Source organism: Borostomias antarcticus (assembly GCF_949987555.1).
Source record: "Borostomias antarcticus genome assembly, chromosome: 20".
Lineage (NCBI taxonomy): Eukaryota > Metazoa > Chordata > Actinopteri > Stomiiformes > Stomiidae > Borostomias > Borostomias antarcticus.
This window is the reverse complement of record NC_140253.1, coordinates 19,045,685-19,066,209: the sequence shown is the minus strand read 5'-3', so window position 1 is coordinate 19,066,209 and position 20,525 is coordinate 19,045,685. Positions and strand designations below refer to the sequence as shown.

At 46.6% G+C, this 20,525-nt stretch overlaps 1 protein-coding gene across 1 annotated transcript in view; it reads left to right on the top strand.

Annotated features, from left to right (window-relative positions):
• LOC311322627 (NACHT, LRR and PYD domains-containing protein 12-like) overlaps positions 1-20,525 on the top strand; it is a gene marked incomplete at both ends in the record, with an annotated part of 209,395 nt that overhangs the window by 187,606 nt on the left and 1,264 nt on the right. The window contains 2 exons of the mRNA XM_084454707.1: positions 2,571-2,744; positions 3,501-3,547. Of these exons, the coding sequence (XP_084310833.1) occupies positions 2,571-2,744; positions 3,501-3,547 (221 nt within the window). The remainder of the gene's footprint in view (positions 1-2,570; positions 2,745-3,500; positions 3,548-20,525) is intronic.

Sequence of the window (20,525 nt, the reverse complement as noted above, 5' to 3'; positions counted from 1 at the left end):
TATTAAGGACATTGTCTTCAATTTTGCTCAATGCAAGAATAGTGGAATGCCATTCAAATAGGTGAGTAATGTTAGCCTACAAGTGTTTCTCAAGGGGATTTGGGGTAGGCCGTGCCCCTGCAGGTTGTTATCATGGAGTGAGGTCGCTGCTCAGCGCCTGTTTCATTGTGTAGCCAACGTGTTTTTCAGATGTTTTTAAGAATATTAGCTAAGATCAGCTAATGAAGGCATCTCTGTTGTGTGAAGCCGACAGCAACAAGCCCTGGTTAAACTGAGTGCAGAAAGTTTATGGATGTCAATAGTAAACTTATCGTTAGCTCTTATCCACAGCTCAACTATTTACAGTAGTTTATAGGCAAGTTATCTAGAGTAGCAACTTGCTTGCTGATGTGTTGTTGTTTTTGCCTAAACCTTCCCAGCCATAGTTATGTAAAGTTGACTTGATTTGATTGAGCCTCTGTTTGTTACTGCATGAGCGCATGGTTCTGATGGCTTTCTGACCTCCACTTCGCCAGTACAATAGCCAACGTAGGCTAGCTAATTCAACAGCACACTGATGTTAAAATGTGTATAGACTACAGTGTGTGTGTGTGCTTCAAGTAGTGTGCACTAATAGGGTTCATCATAATAAGCTCACTCTGGGGCCATCATAACTACATTATGCCACTGGCCTCATCATATCACATCATATCCCTTGATAATAGAGTGTGCTACGAAGGACGCACAAATGGGCAATTATTTTTCTTTCTTTCAAAATTATTTTTATTGATTTTTAGCAAAAGGACAAAAACACGAAACCCTACTCACCCACTTTCCTGCCCACATATCCAAACCCTGACAAAGCACTTAACAATACTGAAAGCAGGGATGTAGTAAATAAATAAATGATAAACTGTAAATAAAGATGAGACAGACTCACAAAACCAAACAGTACAGAAAAGGGAAGGGGGGTAGATGAGGTAGAGGGGGGGGGGGGGGGGGGGGGGTCAGCATCTAGTCATCTGGGGGGATAGTAGTATTGTTCAAATAGTCAATAAAGGGCTTCCACGTCTTGTCAGATGATAGTTTGGAGTTAGTGATTGAGATTCTTATCTTCTCCAGCGTTATGTGATTAAGAACCTCTTTCAACCAGCTACTGTGTGAGGGGGGGCGGGGGTGTTTCCATTTGAATAGGATGAGACGTCTAGCTAGCAAGAAGGTGAGAGTCAGCACTCGCTGCTTTGCTGATGAGAGAGTGGGTGTTATGTGTGTAGAGATCCCAAATATGGCAGTGAGTGGGTCGGGTCTGAGGTCTGTGTCGAGTACTGAGTGTACCGTAAATTTCGCGCAAGAAATCTGTCAACTCATGGCAGGACCAGAACGTGTGTGTGTGATTAGCAGGTGATTGCTTGCACCGATTACAGGTGTCATCAGTCTCTGGGTATATTTTTGCCAGTCTGGCGTTCGTGTAATGCACTCTAAAGATAACTTTGAACTGACAATTATTTAACACAAACTCCAAATGTGCTCTCCCTGGCTCAGAAACAGCCTATCATATCCCTTGATAATAATAACATTGTTAAAGTACTGGTGTGTTTGTGTAACATTGTTTAAGTATCGGTTATAGTGTGTGTGTGTGTGTGTGTGTGTGTGTGTGTGTGTGTGTGTGTGTGTGTGTGTGTGTGTGTGTGTGTGTGTGTGTGTGTGTGTAGTCGGGGGTGATGGGTTGCAGGGTAGTCAAGGGAAAAGGGACAGGCTGGAGATTCTGGGTGAGCTGGAATGAGATGATCCATGATCCACTGTCCATTATCCATGGGTCTGATTCAGGGTCCATCGTTCATAGTCTTGGCATGAGGGGATGATGGTGGGAAGCTGCTGAGACAAAGCCTGTGTTTAAAACAGCTGGAATAGCTGGGTGAGCTGGACTCCCAGCTGTACAGCACACTCCTTCAGAACCCTGCCTCTGAACCTGTCTGCTCCAGGGGACTGCATAGACAGGACATCTCTCCTTATGCATCATGTGTTCATTGCAAATGAAGCAGTTTGGTCATCTTCATCATCATCATCATCTCCCTACAGACTGAATGGATGCAGACTAACAGAGAAATGCTGCCAGAGCTTTTTAAACCAGAGTTTCTCATCTTTGGAATGAGACTCTTATGAATGACATGATGGGAGATATTATGAACTGTTACAATCATAGCAGATGATCAGCTGGATGTTCCTACTAGAAACAGCTAAACTACAGTAACTACAGATAAACTACAGTGTAAACCTACCTGAACTCTCATGAGGAGTTTCATTGGTTGGATTGGAATGTCTCAGTTATACAGAGACCAGGCTTTTCCATTATAATAAACCTGGAGTCTCAGAGCATTCTTATTTAGCATGGGTTACAAGGAAGAGAAAGCATATCAAAAATATTGACTGACAAAAAAAGATAACTTTGTATTCAAGAATCTGACAATGTGTGAACCAGGGAAGATCCAATGTTCAAATATTTGTCTGTAGGAAGATGGAATATAATCCTTCAACTCTCTCTTTTCACCAGCAGAGGGTGGTAATGTGTTTGTATCGATCTGTTTCTACAGTCTGTGGGGCTGCATGGTCACAGAGGAAGGCTGTGTCTCTCTAGCCTCAGCTATGAGGTCAAACCCCGCCCACCTGAGAGAGCTGGACCTGAGCTTCAATCACCCAGGAGACTCAGGAGTGAAGCTGCTCTCTGCTGGACTGGAGGATCCACACTGGAGACTGGAGAAACTCAAGTAAGGAGAGAGTTTTAAATCAAGTGGAAGAACATCACCCAGTGTCTCTTATGTAGCCCCCCTCTCTGAACTAGATGGTCTCAACTTTCACAGCCTACGAGTCTCTTGACAGAACAGACACAAATCACCCTATAACCAGAAGGGCACTTTGAGAGTGCAGACCTCCACCCATGATGCATGTTGTCAGCATGTGCAGTAGCATTAGGAGAACCTAGAGGAGACAAATGTCAACAATATACTGGTGGTGCATCAGCTGGGGTTGGTCCAACAGGGGCTCTTCAGCTCTGCTCTCTGATGTATTTCAGCTACCTAGATAGCTACATATGACAGGACCGACAGCAGTCATCTGGCTAGCTATGAGCATAACTAGCTAATTCAAAGCAGTTGATCTTTGCCTTCATGCCATGATTCAATTATTTTGGTCCTAATACCCGCAGAAAATACAGGGATAAACAGCCATGGATGTATTAAACATGGCAAAGTACCCGTAGGTGCTGGTCTGGTCTCTCTGGCATGGTCAACAAAAGTGAAAAATGATTTTTCAATGAATTTGGATCCTCCCCGTGATTCAGATCCGCTCTCTCTAATTGAATGGGTTCTTCCTTGGCTCATGCTACAGTCACCCTTCCACGGGAAAATAGGTCTGGTAGTTTTTATATAATCCTGCAATCTACCTGTAACTAACAAACACATAAAGCCCAAAAGTGGTGACGTCTCATTGCATCATCCTCATCATTCCTCTGCTTATTCCTACAGTGTGGATCATGGTGGAGAGATCAGGATCAGACCTGGACTTAGAAAATGTGAGTATTGACATTGACATTGATTATTCATGTGTCTTAACTGAAGATGAGTTCACCACCATTATCTACTTGGGCCTAGAAAACAGGGGTCATACAAAATACAATACAATCTGTCACAACTGTTCAAACACCTAAGAGCTGCTTACACTTGAACTATATTCATAGTGATGGGTACACACGCACACACACACACACACTCACTCACGCACACACACACACACAGCACACACACATACACGCACACACACACATATGCACACGCACACATACACACACACATATGCACACGCACACATACACACACACACAGCACGCACACACATGCGCACGCACACACACACACACACGCACATATATGCACACACACACACGCACATATATGCACACACACACACACACATATGCACACACACACACTCATAATTGTTGGATGAGCACCACGTCATGTCCAGTCCCTGATCAGAATCCGGTGAGAGGAGAGGTTTTTAGAGCCCTCTTAAGTGGTAATGACGGGGATCTGCTCCCACTAAGCTTTTGTATCAGTGTTGGATCCTCTGATGCTGTTGTTGGTATCCATAGAGTACAGGTGGATGGAATGATGTTAATACTCTGCTCATTTGTTCTGAGGAAGTTGGTGATAATCTCACTCTTCTAATGGTGCTAATGTTTCCATAACAGGGCTTTTCAGTGGCGTGTGGTGCGAGTAGCCAAGGGAGGCAGTGCCTCCTCCCAAATCTTAGGTGAAACAAATAATTGATAAAGCAAGATTAAAATAAGAAAAACTGTAAGAAATATATCTACATTTAACATTCATGGATTACCTAAAACATTTTATCCTGGACAGTCATCAATCACAGTGTCTTTAGGTTCACCTTCCAAAACGTGTTTCTATCAAACCCAGAATCAAAGGATTTGAGTACTCAAGATGACTCTGTGTGTGAATTAGCTCATGCCTGGTTAGAATTGAGAGTTCTAGCTGCTGTTGTATGTGTGATTGTATTGTCTGTGTATTTGTTGGAAAGGGGTTTATTGATGATTGGCCTACACTGCATGTCAGTGTGGTTGTGCTGGTGACTGTTTGTCATCCATGGCAGAAGAGTTCACAGTGCAGTGGGACTCAGAGCTGTCATTATTGCTAAAGTCTGGAACCTTGTGAGACCATCCTGGTCCCTGGAGAGAAACAGACTGTGAGCTTGTGGGGTCAGGATGGTCTCTTGAGGTTATAGGTCACAGCTTCCTTGTCTGTTTTGGTGTGTTTGTGTCTTTAAGTGTTTCAGACGAAGGGAAGGAGGAATGTGAGTTAAGTTGGGCTACAAGGTGAAGAAGCCTCCCCCCTTTGGCTCTCCTGACTTGGGGAGAGGGTCTGTCCTTTCCATAGGGCATGAACTAGACAGGGAAGCCTAGTGTGAAGTGTGTGTGTGTGTGTGTGTGTGTGTGTGTGTGGTTGGGGGTGATAGTGTAGGGTAGTGAAGTGAAAAGTTGTCACTAATATGACTTAATGATCATTTATTGTCTCCACAGTCTCTCTCTCTGTACCCAGACTTGGGTCTGATTCCCACAGGCGTCTTTTTAGAATGTTTCTGCTTGTCCTTGGGTTTACGTCTGACCTGGTCCAAAGTCAATTCATGTTGAAAGACAAAGACAGAGAGAGAGAGAGAGGGGGGGAGAGAGGGTGATTTGGGGATGTTTGTGTGTGTAGAACCTGGGAAGTGTGTGTGAGAGAAAGATGTGTGTGTGTATGCAGGTGAATTGGTGTCAGGGGAAAGAGGAGAGTGTGTTTTGTACCAGTGTGTCTGTATGCAGGAACATTAGTTGTGAGAGGGAACTACCACAGTAGTTAGTTGGACTAATGAGCCACAATGACGAGGAGGCCTATAGAAGGGAAGTGGAAGATCTAACACTGTGGTGCCATGACAACAACCTCTCCATAAATGTCCCTAAGACAAAGGAAACCATTGTTGACTTCAGAGAGAACAGAGGGAATCACACTCCCATCTCCATCAATGGGACATCTGTTGATATTGTTGATAGCTTGAGATTCCTCAGCACACACATCTCAGACACCCTCACATGGTCTCTCAACACCAAGAGCATCCTCTAGAAAGCACAGCAGAGATTGCACTTTCTGAGGCGTCTCTAAAGCTTCGGAATGAGCCAAGGTTATAATAATTTAACTATGAGAGAGGGGTAGAGAGGATGAGAACTGGAGAGAGAGAGAGAGAGAGAGAGAGAGAGAGAATAGAGAGAGAGTTAGGGTGGTAGAGAGAATAGAGAGAGAGTAAGGGTAGAGAGGGTGGTGGAGAGAGAGGGTAGGGCAGAGAGGGGGTATGAAGAGTAGATAGATGGATGGATAGATGGATATATAGATAGATAGATAGATAGATGGATAGATGGATACATAGGTGGATGGATAGATAGGTAGATAGATAGAGGATAGATAGATAGATAGATAGATAGATAGGTAGGTAGAGGGTCTGGCAGAGAGAGAACTTGAACTTGATATGAGGAGTAGATAGTGGAGAGTGAATTAGGAGGAGAGGAAGACTGGTTGAGGGAAGAGAGAGAAGGGGAGGAGAGAGAGGAGGTAGGGGTGAGAGAAGGGGAGAGAGAAGGGGAGGAGAGAGGGGAGGTAGGGGTGAGAGAAGGGGAGGAGAGAGGGGAGGTAGGGGTGAGAGAAGAAGAGAGAGAAGGGGAGGGGAGGTAGGGGTGAGAGAAGGGGAGGAGAGAGGGGAGGTAGGGGTGAGAGGAGGGGAGGAGAGAGGGGAGGAGAGAGAGAAGGGGAGGAGAGAGGGGAGGTAGGGGTGAGAGAAGGGGAGGAGAGAGGGGAGGAGAGAGGGGAGGTAGGGGTGAGAGGAGGGGAGGAGAGAGGGGAGGAGAGAGGGGAGGTAGGGGTGAGAGAAGGTGAGGAGAGAGGGGAGGGGAGAGAGAAGGGGAGGAGAGAGGGGAGGAGAGAGGGGAGGTAGGGGTGAGAGAAGGAGAGAGAGAAGGGGGGGAGAGAGGGGAGGTAGGGGTGAGAGAAGGAGAGAGAGAAGGGGAGGGGAGGTAGGGGTGAGAGAAGGAGAGAGAGAAGGGGGGGAGGTAGGGGTGAGAGAAGGAGAGAGAGAAGGGGAGGAGAGAGGGGAGAGAGAAGGGGAGGAGAGAGAGGAGGTAGGGGTGAGAGAAGGGGGGGAGAGAGGGGAGGTAGGGGTGAGAGAAGGGGAGGAGAGAGAGGAGGTAGGGGTGAGAGAAGAGAGAGAAGGGGAGGAGAGAGGGGAGGTAGGGGTGAGAGAAGGGGAGAGAGAAGGGGAGGAGAGAGGGGAGAGAGAAGGGGAGGAGAGAGGGGAGGTAGGGGTGAGAGAAGGGGAGGAGAGAGGGGAGGTAGGGGTGAGAGAAGGAGAGACAGGACAGGGGGAGGAAGGAGAACGAGGAAGATCAGGTGAAACTGGTGGGAGGGGAAAAGAGAGAGAAGTAGATACATGTGAGGGAGAGAAGGAGGGAGGAGGGAATGTGACAGAAGAGAAAGAGAGAGAGAGGGATGGAGTGAGAGAGGAGAGAAAGATGAGAACTGATAGAACTGGAGAGGAGGAAGAGATGGACAGAGTGGTAGAGAGAGAGAGGAGACGGGAGGGAGGAGGAGATGGACAGAGTGGTAGAGAGAGAGAGGATACGGGAGGGAGGAGGAGATGGACAGAGTGGTAGAGAGAGAGAGGAGGGAGGGAGGAGGAGATGGACAGAGTGGTAGAGAGAGAGAGGAGACGGGAGGGAGGAGGAGATGGACAGAGTGGTAGAGAGAGAGAGGAGACGGGAGGGAGGAGGAGATGGACAGAGTGGTAGAGAGAGAGAGAGGAGACGGGAGGGAGGAGGAGATGGACAGAGTGGTAGAGAGAGAGAGAGGAGACGGGAGGGAGGAGGAGTGAATAAGTGAGTTCTAGAGAGGTGAATGAATGAGAGAGAAGGGGAGGAGAGCAGGAGAAGAGGAGAGGGATGGTGGAGAGAAATAGAAAGTGCTGGAGGGAGACGAGGAGAGAGAGATACAGAGGGGAGGGAGGGAGGGGAGAGGGGGAGGATGCAGCGGACATTTTCACACCTGTTTTTCATTTAGTCAGTCTTCATCTTCCTGATTGAAACACCTGTACGTTTTGGTGACATCCTGAATTTGACAAGATCTCTTTGATCTTAGTATCTTTGTTAAACCATAATAGACATTAAAACGGACTTCTGGGCTACATGTGCAGCTTCCATAGCCTCGTCCTGTTTGAATGTGTGATGACTGTATCACTCAGTCTACCCCATCACTCTCATCACATATCTGAACAGTCAATGACACATTAAGCAGCAGGGTCAGTCCTACCTCTCAGGGTGGCCATCTTCAAAAAGACAGGTTGATCCTGGAGACGACAGGAGACTACTGCTGCAAAACAAGACAGGCTTGAGAGAGGGGTCAGGAAAAGGGAGGGAGAGAGGGGGAGGAAAGGAGTGAGGAAGGGAGAGGTGGAGGGATTGAGAGAGAAGGAGAGAGTTGGAATAGAGGGGAGGAGGAGGAGGGAGAGAAAGAGGGAGAGAGAGAGAGGGAGTAGAGGAGAGAGAGAAAGACGGAGAGAGTGGGAGTAGAGGAGAGAGAGGGAGGAGAGAGAGAGAGAAAGAGGGAGGAGAGGAGAGAGAAAGAGGGAGAGGGAGTAGAGGAGAGAGAGAGAGGGAGAGTGGGAGTAGAGGAGAGAGAGAAAGAGGGAGGAGAGGAGAGGGAGAGAGGGAGTGAGAGAAAGAGGGAGGAGAGGAGAGAGAGTGGGGAGAGGGAGGAGAGGAGGGAGAGAAAGGGGAGGGAGGAGTAAAGGAAGGAGCAGCAGAGGGAGAGAGAAAGGGGGAGAGAGGGAATGGAGAAGGAGTGAGACAGGAGACATGGAGGAGAAGGAGAGAGGTAGCACAACAGAGATGGAGAGAGAGAGAGAGACAGGAAGACAGGGAGCGACAGAGAGATAAAGGAGGAGAGGGACAGAGTTGGGTGTGGAGGGAGAGGAGGATGAGACAGAGGAAAAGAAGGAGAGAAGGGAGAGAAAGGGAGAGGAGTTGAGGAGTAGAAGATGAGGGGAGGATCTCAGGGTAAAGAAAGAGGGGGAGGAGGGGAAACAGAGTGGGTGTGGAGGTAGAGAGGGATGAGAGAAAGGAGGAAGAGATGGAGAGGGGAGGGATTGATAAAGGAGTGTGGAAGTGACAGACACAGGAGAGGGGAACGAGGGATGGATGGAGGGAGGAGTGAAGGAGAGAGAGAGTTAGATTAGGAGCAACTGAGAGAGGTTGAGAGGACTAGGAATGGAGGAGAGAGGGATGGAGATGGGGTGAACAGGAGGGAGGGAGGGAAGGAGGGAGAGAGAGGAGAGAAATGCAGAGGGAGGAGCAGGGGAGGGAGAGAGAAAAAGGGGAGAGAGGGATGGAGAGGGAAAGAGGGAGGAGACAGAGGTAGTCTGGGTGAGAGAGACATTGGAAGAGAGAGAGAGGGATGAGAGGGGTAGTGGAGGTAGAGGTGGAGAAAGCAGAGAGAGGGAGAAGGAAGGAGAGGGGAGGGAAGACATTGGATGGTTCCTACGTGATGCAGCGTAGACCCCAGGGTCTCTTCCCCTAGCCCTTCTCCCGAGGGAAGGAAAGACAACGGGACCACAACACCATAAAAACTCTACTAGGTCAAACACAAGCAGCACACGACCAGAAGCAAACACAATCACCCCTCCCCCGCACCCTACACATGCAACAAGCCACAATATATAGGAGACAGGAAGACAGGTGATTGGACGAGACAGCTGGAACACAGGTGGACTTGATGGACAACAATTAGCAGAGAGATCAGCAGCCTGGACAGAGGACACAAGAACACCTGGGGAGAGGGGGACACAACACAAGACCACACACACACACACACACACACACACACACAGACACACACACACACACACACAGACACACACACACACAGACGTAACTCTCCTCCCCATGAAGAGCAAACCCAGGGTTTGTGATACCACAGGAGCACTGAACTGAGTCAGAGAGAGAGAAAGAGAGCGAGAAAGAGAGAGAGAAAGAGTGTGTGTGGGAGTGAGAGAGATAATGAGAGAGAGACAGAGAGAGAGATAAGGAGAGAGAGAGTGAGAGAGAGAGAGAGAGAGAGAGAGAGAGAGAGATAAGGAGAGAGAGAGGTGAGGAGAGAGAGATAAGGAGAGAGAGACAGAGTGAGAGAGAGAGAGAGATAAGGAGAGAGAGAGAGAGAGAGATAAGGAGAGAGAGAGAGATAAGGAGAGAGAGTGAGAGAGAGAGAGAGAGATAAGGAGAGAGAGAGTGAGAGAGAGATAAGGAGAGAGAGAGAGACAGAGAGAGAGAGAGAGATAAGGAGAGCCAGAGAGACAGAGAGAGATGAGGAGAGAGAGTGAGAGAGAGAGATAAGGAGAGAGAGAGAGAGAGACAGAGATAAGGAGAGAGAGTGAGAGAGAGATAAGGAGAGAGAGAGAGAGAGAGACAGAGAGAGAGAGATAAGGAGATAGAGAGGTGAGGAGAGAGAGAGAGACAGTGTGTGTCTTTAGCTGTGTGTGTGTCCATGTTTAGCTGTGTGTGTGTGTGTGTGTGTGTGTGCCTGCGTTTGTATATGTGTGTGTTTAGCTGTGTGTGTGTCTGCGTTTGTGTGTGTGTGTGTGTTTAGGTGTGTGTGTGTGTGTCTGCGTTTGTATATGTGTGTGTGTTTAGGAGTGTGTGCATGTGTGAGGAGAGTATGTACTGTATGTGTGTTTACCTGTGTGTGTGTGTGTGTGTGTGTGTGTGTGTGTGTGTGTGTGTGTGTGTGTGTGTGTGTGTGAGGAGAGAATATATTGTGTGTGTTTAGCTGTGTGTGTATGAGTTTGAGTCAATAGCTATGTGTGTGCGTCAGTGTGTGTGACAGAGAGAAAGAGTATGTATTTTGTTTGTGTGTGTGTGTGTGTGTGTGTGTGTGTGTGTGCGCGTGTGTGTGGGGGAGAGAGAGAGTGTGTTTGTGTGTGTGGGAGAGAGTGTGGGGAGGGAGAGTGTGTGGGAGAGAGAGTGTGTGTGTGTTCGTGTGTGGGATAGAGAGAGAGTGTGTGTGGGAGACAGTGTGTGGGGGGGGGGGGGGAGGTTGTGATAGTATTTTAAACTTGTCTAGTCAAAAGATTTACCAAGATACGTTCAAAAGGTTGAGTCTGGTTTATTGTGGAAAACAATACGTGCGCAAGGACTTCCTGAACAACGCAAACAAAGGTGGTTTCGTCAGAGAAGTGAATTCAGCCTCTGCTAGCTGTGGCTTATATGCAATCAAAACAAAGGTACAGTGCTTCCAGGATGTGATTGGCTACTGCATTGTACATGAATGGCAGGCGTGGCCAAGAGTAAAGACATGTGAAAGGTCTGAATCAGGATGAGGAAGACGAAGGTGTGGCCCTTCTGACTTAAACAAAGAGATGAGGAAGAGCTAGGCAGAGTGTGTTTACAATTACAAAAGGGGGAGAGTTGAGGTGTTTTACAATTACAAAGGGGAGACTGAAACTAGGGTTTGCAGGGGGCTTGGGGGGAGGTGATGAATTACAAGGACAAAGGCTTAAGGTGTTTGGATGTAAATTCCTGGACAATCCCCCATTTGTGCCTGAACAGGTACACAAAAATAAAATATAAAATCCAAACACAGTGTAAACAGTCAGCTATGCTATACATGTGGAAAGGAAATAATCTCTCCACTAGGTGGAGCAAAAAAAAAAAAAATCTCTTTTTTTTTTATTTTTATTATTTTCTTTCAACGTGCAAAATCGCGCACCAAAACCCCTTGCTTCAGAAATTTGACAGGAAACAAGATAAAAAAAATGACATGATTATATACTATTTATAGTCTAAGAGTGGACAACCATTCACCAAAAAACTTGATTTAACAAGGCAAAAAAATAAATGGTTACCAGTGTAAGAAAAGCAAAAAACCTCTTGGTCAATTTAGAGGAAAAAACCCAAACTTATTTATCAACTCATGTTTCAACCATTGTAACTCTTGTAAACAAATATGATATTTTTCAGATTATTTCAAAGTTCATTCATTCTTGTGAATAATCGCATGTGATGTCCTATGGAACATAGCTTCCATGTGTGCGTCTCTGAATGTTTAATGTAGGTTCCAGTGTGTGCAGGTGTGTGTTGTCATACCACAACCACAAGAAGGAGGTGACCGGCAAGGTCAGTCTCCGATTTCTCATCAGAGGAGAGGAGAGTGTGGCGGTGGCTGTCAAGGTCACTCTTGTTCACAGTGTATCCAACAGTCATTTAGGTGACACTTCTCTTTTGGGCAATAGAATGTCATTTGGGGAATGCAAGGCGTCTTCTCTTCTAGATCGCAACTTCAATGTTGCGTTGTTTGAAATCAGTTATGTTCAATGTTAGTGTGTGTGTGTGTGTGGTGCATCTTGTGAGTTTCTCCATGTTGCCATCATAACGATCATGAGAAGGAGGTGACCAGCAAGGTCATTTTTCCTCCGATTCCTCGTCAGAGGAGAGGACAGTTGTGGCAGCTCATAGCTTTGGCCTCTGAGCCCTCTGGTTCAGCTGCATCTTGATCTCCTGGTGTTGGCGATCCCCTGGTGGACCGTCCTTTGCTGCTTGAACCCGTCGGCAATGGCTTGCATGGATCCACGAAGTCCTCTCAGATCGCTGTCTGCGTGGTGAGTAGAACCTGGTACGGCCCGAGCCACCTCGGCGAGTTTCAGCTCCTTCGTCTGTGGTCGCGGACCAGGACCCAATCCCCAGGAGAGATGGGATGCAGGAAACCCCTCCTTAGCCTCAGGAAATGGCGGTCCTCACTCTGTTGGAGACATCTGTTAACATCCTCCGCCACCCCTGTTTTTGAAACATGATCTGGCCCGTGGGCTAGTTTGAAAACATAATGAAAACATGAACGAGGTAGTACAGGTTTGTCATTAGGCCCTAGATACAGGTTAGTTTGGTGGTGGAATGTGCACTTATTCCTCCATTTCTTTTTCTCCGCAGGTGGAGCAGATGCTTGTAGGTCAGAAATGTCTGCCAGGGACAGTGGAGGAATTTTGTCAGGGTTTGTGGATGGTACAGAGAGTATAGAAAGCACAGGGGAGGAAGCATAGACAGCCGCAGCTTTTGCAGCGAGCTCTCTGAGGGTGAGGAGGGAGTCCCTGTCCTGGTTCAGCAGGGTGAAGGTGCGGTGGGACACCACACAGCCAGGGCGCCAGCAGCACGTACAGGCTCTTGAATTGAACCCGGTCCATCCCTGTACTGCTCCACGTAGGGCCGGCCCGGGTCGTGCTGCTGGAGGGCTCATCTCGGCGCTCCCGCTCCCCCAGCACAGGCTGATGAAGTGCTCCGTCTGTGGATCCACAGATGAGAGAGACAAACAGAGACAAAACAGAAGAGCAAAAGGAGAGTCCTCTGGTCTGGTCTCCCTGTTTCCCTCTTTGGTCAGGAACGGTTATTCGAAGTCTGTTGGAGATTCTCAGAAACATGGTTAAGCGCAAGCTCCTGCTTTGGGGAAAAAATGTTGTTATTCAGTCAGGAAAGCTTAACCCTCTTAGCGCCAAAGTCGCATTTCTGCGACAAGCTGCGTTACTGATTAAAATAGTGATTTTATGATATTTACACGCTGAAACCTCGATTTTCCCGCCACCACTAGATGGCAGACATGTATAGCTTTGCTCTCGATTCAGTATGACACCATCTTCCAATGCAATATAGTTGAGAAAATCTCATTACGAGTTCCCTATTTTATACATGGGGCGCGCCAGCGCTCCTAAATACCATATGTTCTTTAGGACGGCATATTTCTGAAATAGTTTGACCTAGAGACAAGCGTTTTTTTACCTGTAAAAGTAGACAAATTGCGCTGTCTGGCAAGCTTCGGTTTATCCATTTGTGTAGCCGACTTCCGTATTTAGGTCCAACCACAAAGTTGTAAACAATGGGGATAGGTTGCTTTGCCTGGTGCAGTAGCCTACTTTGTCTATCCCTGTGGATGGGGATCTACAACTACTCGAAAATACCAGGATGGAGAGTTCGATTGCAAGATAGCCTACCATCTAAAGTTGAGTTTTTGCGTGTTTGTACAAATAAGACATCCCACGTACAACAAAATAATCTCGACAAATCTAGCGACTTTTCATGGTCATTTGGGAATGATTGAGATGACAAAGCCCTGCGCATTCCGTGGTTCACGTTACAACAGATTTCCCCAGAGCTGAGGGTAAGTCTCTCTCACTCTCCATGACACTCGGCCAGTCTGACTAGATAGCGTCATGTTTCCAGCTCAGACACCGCGGCCGCTCGGAGGAAGAGCAGCCTGCAAATGAATCGCGCGCGCACAACTTATGACCAATCACAACAATGATTTTGTACAGTTACAGTAAGCACAATATATTTACAGATATGTTTTTGTCCTCTCTCACGTTTACTATAAATACACACGACGACTGTTCATTCAGTTGTGGGTTGAGCGGAGCGAGTCAGCAGAATTTAGTAGATTATTGCGTTGGAAAAACGCCAAATGGCTGCCATAAGGTTATATTGTGAGCAAGTTTTGGATGATATTTGTCCATGGGGCTGGTAGAGAAATCAGAGATTGAGGATTACTGGGCACAGTTTTGGCCAACTTTTACACCTGGATTTGGCAAAGTGATCTAGGAACAGATTTGAAATCATCCTGTCATTTCTGCATTTTGTAAACAATGATGAGTAGGCCTATGTTGAGAGGGGACAGCAGGGCCAGTGTGGGGTGGCTCTGTGTGCTGTGCCTTGCAATGAGAGGTACCACACTCTGAAAAACTAAACAGTGTCACCTGGATAGATAGGTACACTGGATAGATAGGTACACAGGCCTCTGCGGCTAAGAGACGCCTTCTGTTTACATGAGTGATGCTACTATGTGGCATAGTAATTAGTTTGTTTACTACTGTTGGCTTACCATTTTCTGTTTCCCTGTTCATTTGATGTTTGGATAACATAACAAATGGACAGAGGTGGGGAAATTTGTTGAAATAAGTTCAAATTGATTCAAAATATCCCATATTTCCTTGAAAAATGGCATAATTCAAGTTGGCCGCCACCCTATGACATCATAATATGCAAATTAGTTGGATAAATTTAGACCCAACATAAACTTTGGATCATTCTCAACATTTGTCTAATTTACAGTGAGTCTCTATCTCTAACCACTTTAAAGCCACACTCTTTTGAAATTTCGATGTCAAAATATTGTTTAAAAAGAAAAAAAACCTGGCGCCAAGAGGGTTAAACAGGGTGTCTGTTCAAGTGTCATTTTAGAGCCAGTCTGCAGTACCCCTACAGTGACATCAGGGGCAGTGTTAGAATGACTTCAACACGCCCAGTCCCCAGTCATGATCAAGGCAATTGGATTTGGCTCTAGAATTTCTCTCGCGATTTTATGAAAATAAAATAAAAATACCCACATTCTCGTCTCAACAAAACAACACCCCCTAAGGGTGAAAGCAAAAATTTCCTGAAGTCAGGATAAAAATTAGAGATGGGGCAAAGAAAATGACACTAAAATGAATTGGCTTCATTTACAATTAACTAATCAAAAAAAACTCCATCAAAGCTTCATTTGTATAGCTAAAATTTGTATATCTAAAACCTCCCTCTTCTGCATTTGAGGACAGAGTATTTGGGCACTGCTCCTGTTTCATACTTATCTGTCGCTCACAGTGAGTTGGTGACATGGCGTTGGCTTTGCATCTCACGAACCCCAGATTGCCCATCTGTAGGGAAACAGGCCGGTAACCTTCATCTCCACCTCCGGTCCTGTGCCCGTCTCCTGGTTCGGCATTCACCCATCACTCCCGGAACGACAGTTGTCTGTAAAAAAACACTCAGAAAGAACACTCAGGCCCGATGAATGTGCCTCAAACTATAAACATGAGATATTTAACATAACCATTTAAAAATATATAATTGGGTTATGAGATGCTGCATTCAGATTAAGACACTGGCAACCCTTATCTATTCCCCCCACTATTATGCACAAACCTTATGTCTTAAGCTACATATCAGAAAGAGAGACAAAACAAACAATTAAACAGACAAACAGCAGGTCCCAAGCAGTCCCCATCATTATATGAATGAAATTCATACAGTATAATGCATAAAACGAACAGCTTATGGCCATTCATTTACTATTGAAACAAACTCCTGAATCAAAACCCCTATTCAAAACCCTGTCAGACTTTTGAGTTCCCACCAATACCCTAAAAGATCATCTCAGAAACATTAACAACAACTTAAAACTCAAAGGCTCTACATCTATTTCATCCTGTTTATTTACCTTAAAAATTATATATATATCTCTATCTTGGCTAGTTAAAATTTCCCTTGTGAGTTGTTCAAGGGAACTCCAGCAGGTGGCGCTCGACCCCAAATCGGAGGCTCTTCCCTTTCATTCAGCTTGCGGTAACTGTGACACTGTTCAATCCAGTGACCATATTGACCACAATGAAAACATGCCTCATCTTTCCCACTCTGTCTGTACCTGTGAACATGCTTAGACCTACTGCTACGTTGCCTATTCTCCCTTTGTCGCCGTCCCCGTTTTTGTTTCAGACCTGCACCTTTATTTTTAATGTCTAATTGTCTCAATTGAGCAGCCTGAAGTCTAGCGGCACCATCCTTGACTTTTTTCAAATTCCGTTGTTCAATGTAATGTCGGAGGCGTTCGGAATACTGGAAATGATCAACAACTTCCCCGAGAGAAGTTGATTCCCAGGTGTGGCATATCATCCTCACTTGGTCAGACAAAGAGGAGAGAGAGTTATTCATTAACTGTTGTTTCAAAATCTTTTTATAATCGGCGTTCGCTTTGTCCATGCCACTGTGTGACGCGAAGACTGATTCCAGTCTTTCCCAAAATTTCTCGAACTGCTCATCGGAATTTTGTTTACAATATGTGATACGGTCCCAATCCATCTTTTAGGGAATCGAGTTTTGATTCTGTTCAACAGCGCAGCGTTTTGTGCAGTAAAATCGACATGAGAAAAAGGCAACGTTATATCAAACGGGTCTTTTACTTCGATCCATTTTAACCCAAGTACTTGTCGCATGATCATGGCGATTTCCTCGGCGTGAGGCTCATACATTTGAACTAAACTGTTAAAAAGATTCCCGAACTCGTTCATGTCTTTGGTTGGATCGGGCAAGGTTTTAGCTATATTACGCAGTTCATCAGAGCGCCAGGGTCTATAAACCGTAATCTCTGGAGTCCAGGCCGCATAACCAGCAGCATAATTTATTTGTGAAGGGCGAGGAACAGGGTTTGGGCAGCGTATCAGAGGCGCTTGTATTTGCGGTCCCTCCAGACTATCTCTAGCCATTTGCAGTTGTTCCAAATTAAACTTAGCCTCAGATATGGCTTTAGCCAATTCTTTCTTCCTGTCCTGCTTTTGCTCGGACGAATACCTCGTATTAAGGGGCGCTCTTAACTCGTATTGTAGAGGGGAGAGAGAAGGGGCGTGGCTAAATGCGGGAGCAGCAACAGCCTGGTTGGGTGCTATAGAATTAACAGGCTTTTCCCTTAACCTAATCATCTCAACCACCTCTAGCTGCTTAGAATTTTAGAATTTAACACTAAAAATGTCAGATGTGGATGTAAGAAATCGAAAATACTTTAGCACATAACGAAATCTGCCAACAAACGCTCGCAGAATAATGCTTCAGCGCGACAATCTCCTCAGGGCTAGAAAAAATCCTGTGACATTCTCTAGCCATATGTTAGTAGCCGGGGTTACAGGGACACCTAGTGGTGCTCCCAAAATGTTGCATGTATGACCCGGAAGTTGTCTTTGGCAGCGCGGGGAAATTTAAAGAAACAAATCCCTAAATAACCACGACGCAGCCTAAAACCCCAAAACAGCAATGAAAGGAAACCTTATGGTTAACTCACGGCGGGAAAGAATACAATTTCGAAAGAAACACACATTAAGACACATTAAATTCGCTTAGTACTCACCCAGTCAGCGAAGTCCTGTGTTCTCCTCTGGCTCAAGGCGGATCACCGGGACAGTGTTTTCCTGCGTCTCCTAGGCAACCAGCTAGCTTACTGGAATCTAGCAGTTACGAAATTTAACAGTCTAAAAAGTGTACAAAAATACTTACAATACTTTACTTGGATCCATGGCGCGCGTAACAAACATACAATCAAGAGCCGAGGCTCAAACAGTAAACACATAAGACGAACAACCCCCCGTGCACATACAAGAGAGAACGCAGCAGACTCACACGGGAACGCAAACAAAGAACGACCAAACGACGACCAAAAACGACTAATATACGACTTAACACACAAACATGAAACAAAGGCCCACGTTTACAACAAGCATGCCCGGCTGCACCAGCAACTTTGGTCCAGGCTAAACCTGACGTCTAGATCCTACCAAAATACTGTACAGCCACTTGGTCAAAGATAACGCTCGTTAGGTTTACCAAGTCACCCGGGAACAAAGGGACAAACGCTTCTACCAGAAACGCGGATTGCAAAACTCTCAATCACGCCCTGTAGCTACCATCTCGTTGGTAATCGTTCTTCAACGAACATCAACAATCACTTCGAAGCTAGTTGGCAATCGTGCTAACACGAACATCAACAAACGGGGCTTAAGCTAGTTGGTATCGTTCTGAAACGAACATCAACAATGAGGCTTAAGCTAGTTGGTATCGTTCTGGAAACGAAACATCAACCATGCTCGCCCTACCCTCGGTAGGACTAAATACCCACGCTGGGGTTCCTGTTTTCAACACTCCAGACCAACACAACTGAACCAAATCAAGGCAAATACAACTCAGAACCATCAGAGGGTTCGTTTAAACGTACCTGTGAGCCTCAAGAATCCAGTGGTAGAACTGAGGAAATAATCTCGGCGTGCGCTCTGGCGCAAGAGAGAAAATTGATTTTCCAACGCCCATATGGACCGACACGTCTGTCGATCAGTTCATCCACTGGAATCCCGAAGCAAAACGCAGGCAGTTATCCCATTCCCGTTCGCCAACTGTGATAGTATTTTAAACTTAAAAGATTTACCAAGATACGTTCAAAAGGTTGAGTCTGGTTTATTGTGGAAAACAATACGTGCGCAAGGACTTCCTGAACAACGCAAACAAAGGTGGTTTCGTCAGAGAAGTGAATTCAGCCTCTGCTAGCTGTGGCTTATATGCAATCAAAACAAAGGTACAGTGCTTCCAGGATGTGATTGGCTACTGCATTGTACATGAATGGCAGGCGTGGCCAAGAGTAAAGACATGTGAAAGGTCTGAATCAGGATGAGGAAGACGAAGGTGTGGCCCTTCTGACTTAAACAAAGAGATGAGGAAGAGCTAGGCAGAGTGTGTTTACAATTACAAAAGGGGGAGAGTTGAGGTGTTTTACAATTACAAAGGGGAGACTGAAACTAGGGTTTGCAGGGGGCTTGGGGGGAGGTGATGAATTACAAGGACAAAGGCTTAAGGTGTTTGGATGTAAATTCCTGGACAAGGTGAATAGTGTTTGTGTTGTGTTTGTGTGTGTAGGAGAGAGCGAGTGTGTGTGGGGGATAGAGAGAGAGAGTGTGTGGGGGATAGAGAGAGAGTGTGTGGGGGGGGGGGAGTGTGTTTTTTCTTGTGTGTGGGACAGAGAGTGTGTGTGTGGGGGGTGCGTGTGTGTGTTTGTGTGTGTGGGAGAGAGAGAATGTGTGTTTGTGTGTGTGGGAGAGAGAGTGTGTTTGTTCGTGTGGGGGATAGAGTGGGAGTGTGTGTGTGTGGGGGAGGGGGGGTTAATAGTGTGTGTGTGTGTTGTGTTTGTGTGTGTGGGAGAGAGACAGTGTGTGTGGGGGATAGAGAGAGAGAGAGTGTGTGTGGGGGGGTGCGTGTGTGTTTGTGTGTGTGGGAGAGAGAGAATGTGTGTTTGTGTGTGTGGGAGAGAGAGTGTGTGTTTGTTCGTGTGTGGAATAGAGAGAGAGTGTGTGTGTGTGGGAGACAGTGTGTGTTTGTGTGGGAGGGGGGGTGAATAGTGTGTGTGTGTTGTGTTTGTGTGTGTGGGAGAGAGAGAGTGTGTGTGTGGGATAGAGAGAGAGTGTGTGGGAGAGAAAGAATGTGTGTTTGTGTGTGTGGGAGAGTGTGTGTGTGTGTGGGGGTGTGAGGAGAGAATATATTGTATGTGTATTTAGCTGTGTGTGTATGAGTTTGAGTCAATAGCTATGTGTGTGCGTCAGTGTGTGTGACAGAGAGAAAGAGTATGTACTTTGTGTGTGTGTGTGTGTGTGTGTGTTTGAGTTTGTGAGAGAGAGAGTGTGTTTGTTCTTGTGTGTGGGACAGACAGTGTGTGTGTGGGGGGGTGCACGTGTGTTTATGTGTGTGGGAGAGAGAGTGTGGGGAGGGAGAGTGTGTGTGGGAGAGAGAGTGTGTGTGTTCGTGTGTGGGATAGAGAGAGAGTGTGTGTGGGAGACAGTGTGTGTGTGTGAGAGAGGGAGTGTGGGGAGGGAGAGTGTGTGTGGGAGAGAGAGTGTGTGTGTTCGTGTGTGGGATAGAGAGAGAGAGTGAGTGTGGGAGACAGTGTGTGTGTGTGAGAGAGGGAGTGTGTGTGTGTGGGGGAGGGGGGGGTGAATAGTGTGTGTGTTGTGTTTGTGTGTGTGGGAGAGAGCGAGTGTGTGTGGGGGATAGAGAGAGAGAGTGTGTGTGGGGGATAGAGAGAGAGAGAGTGTGTGGGGGATAGAGAGAGAGTGTGTGTGGGGGATAGAGAGAGAGTGTGTGTGTGGGGGAGAGTGTGTTTGTTCTTGTGTGTGGGACAGAGAGTGTGTGTGTGGGGGGGGTGCGTGTGTGTTTGTGTGTGTGGGAGCGAGAGAGTGTGTGTGTGTGTGTGGGAGAGAGAGAGTGTGTGTTTGTTCGTGTGTGGGATAGAGAGAGCGTGTGTGTGTGGGAGACAGTGTGTGTGTGTGGGGGAGGGGGGGTGAATAGTGTGTGTGTGTGTTGTGTG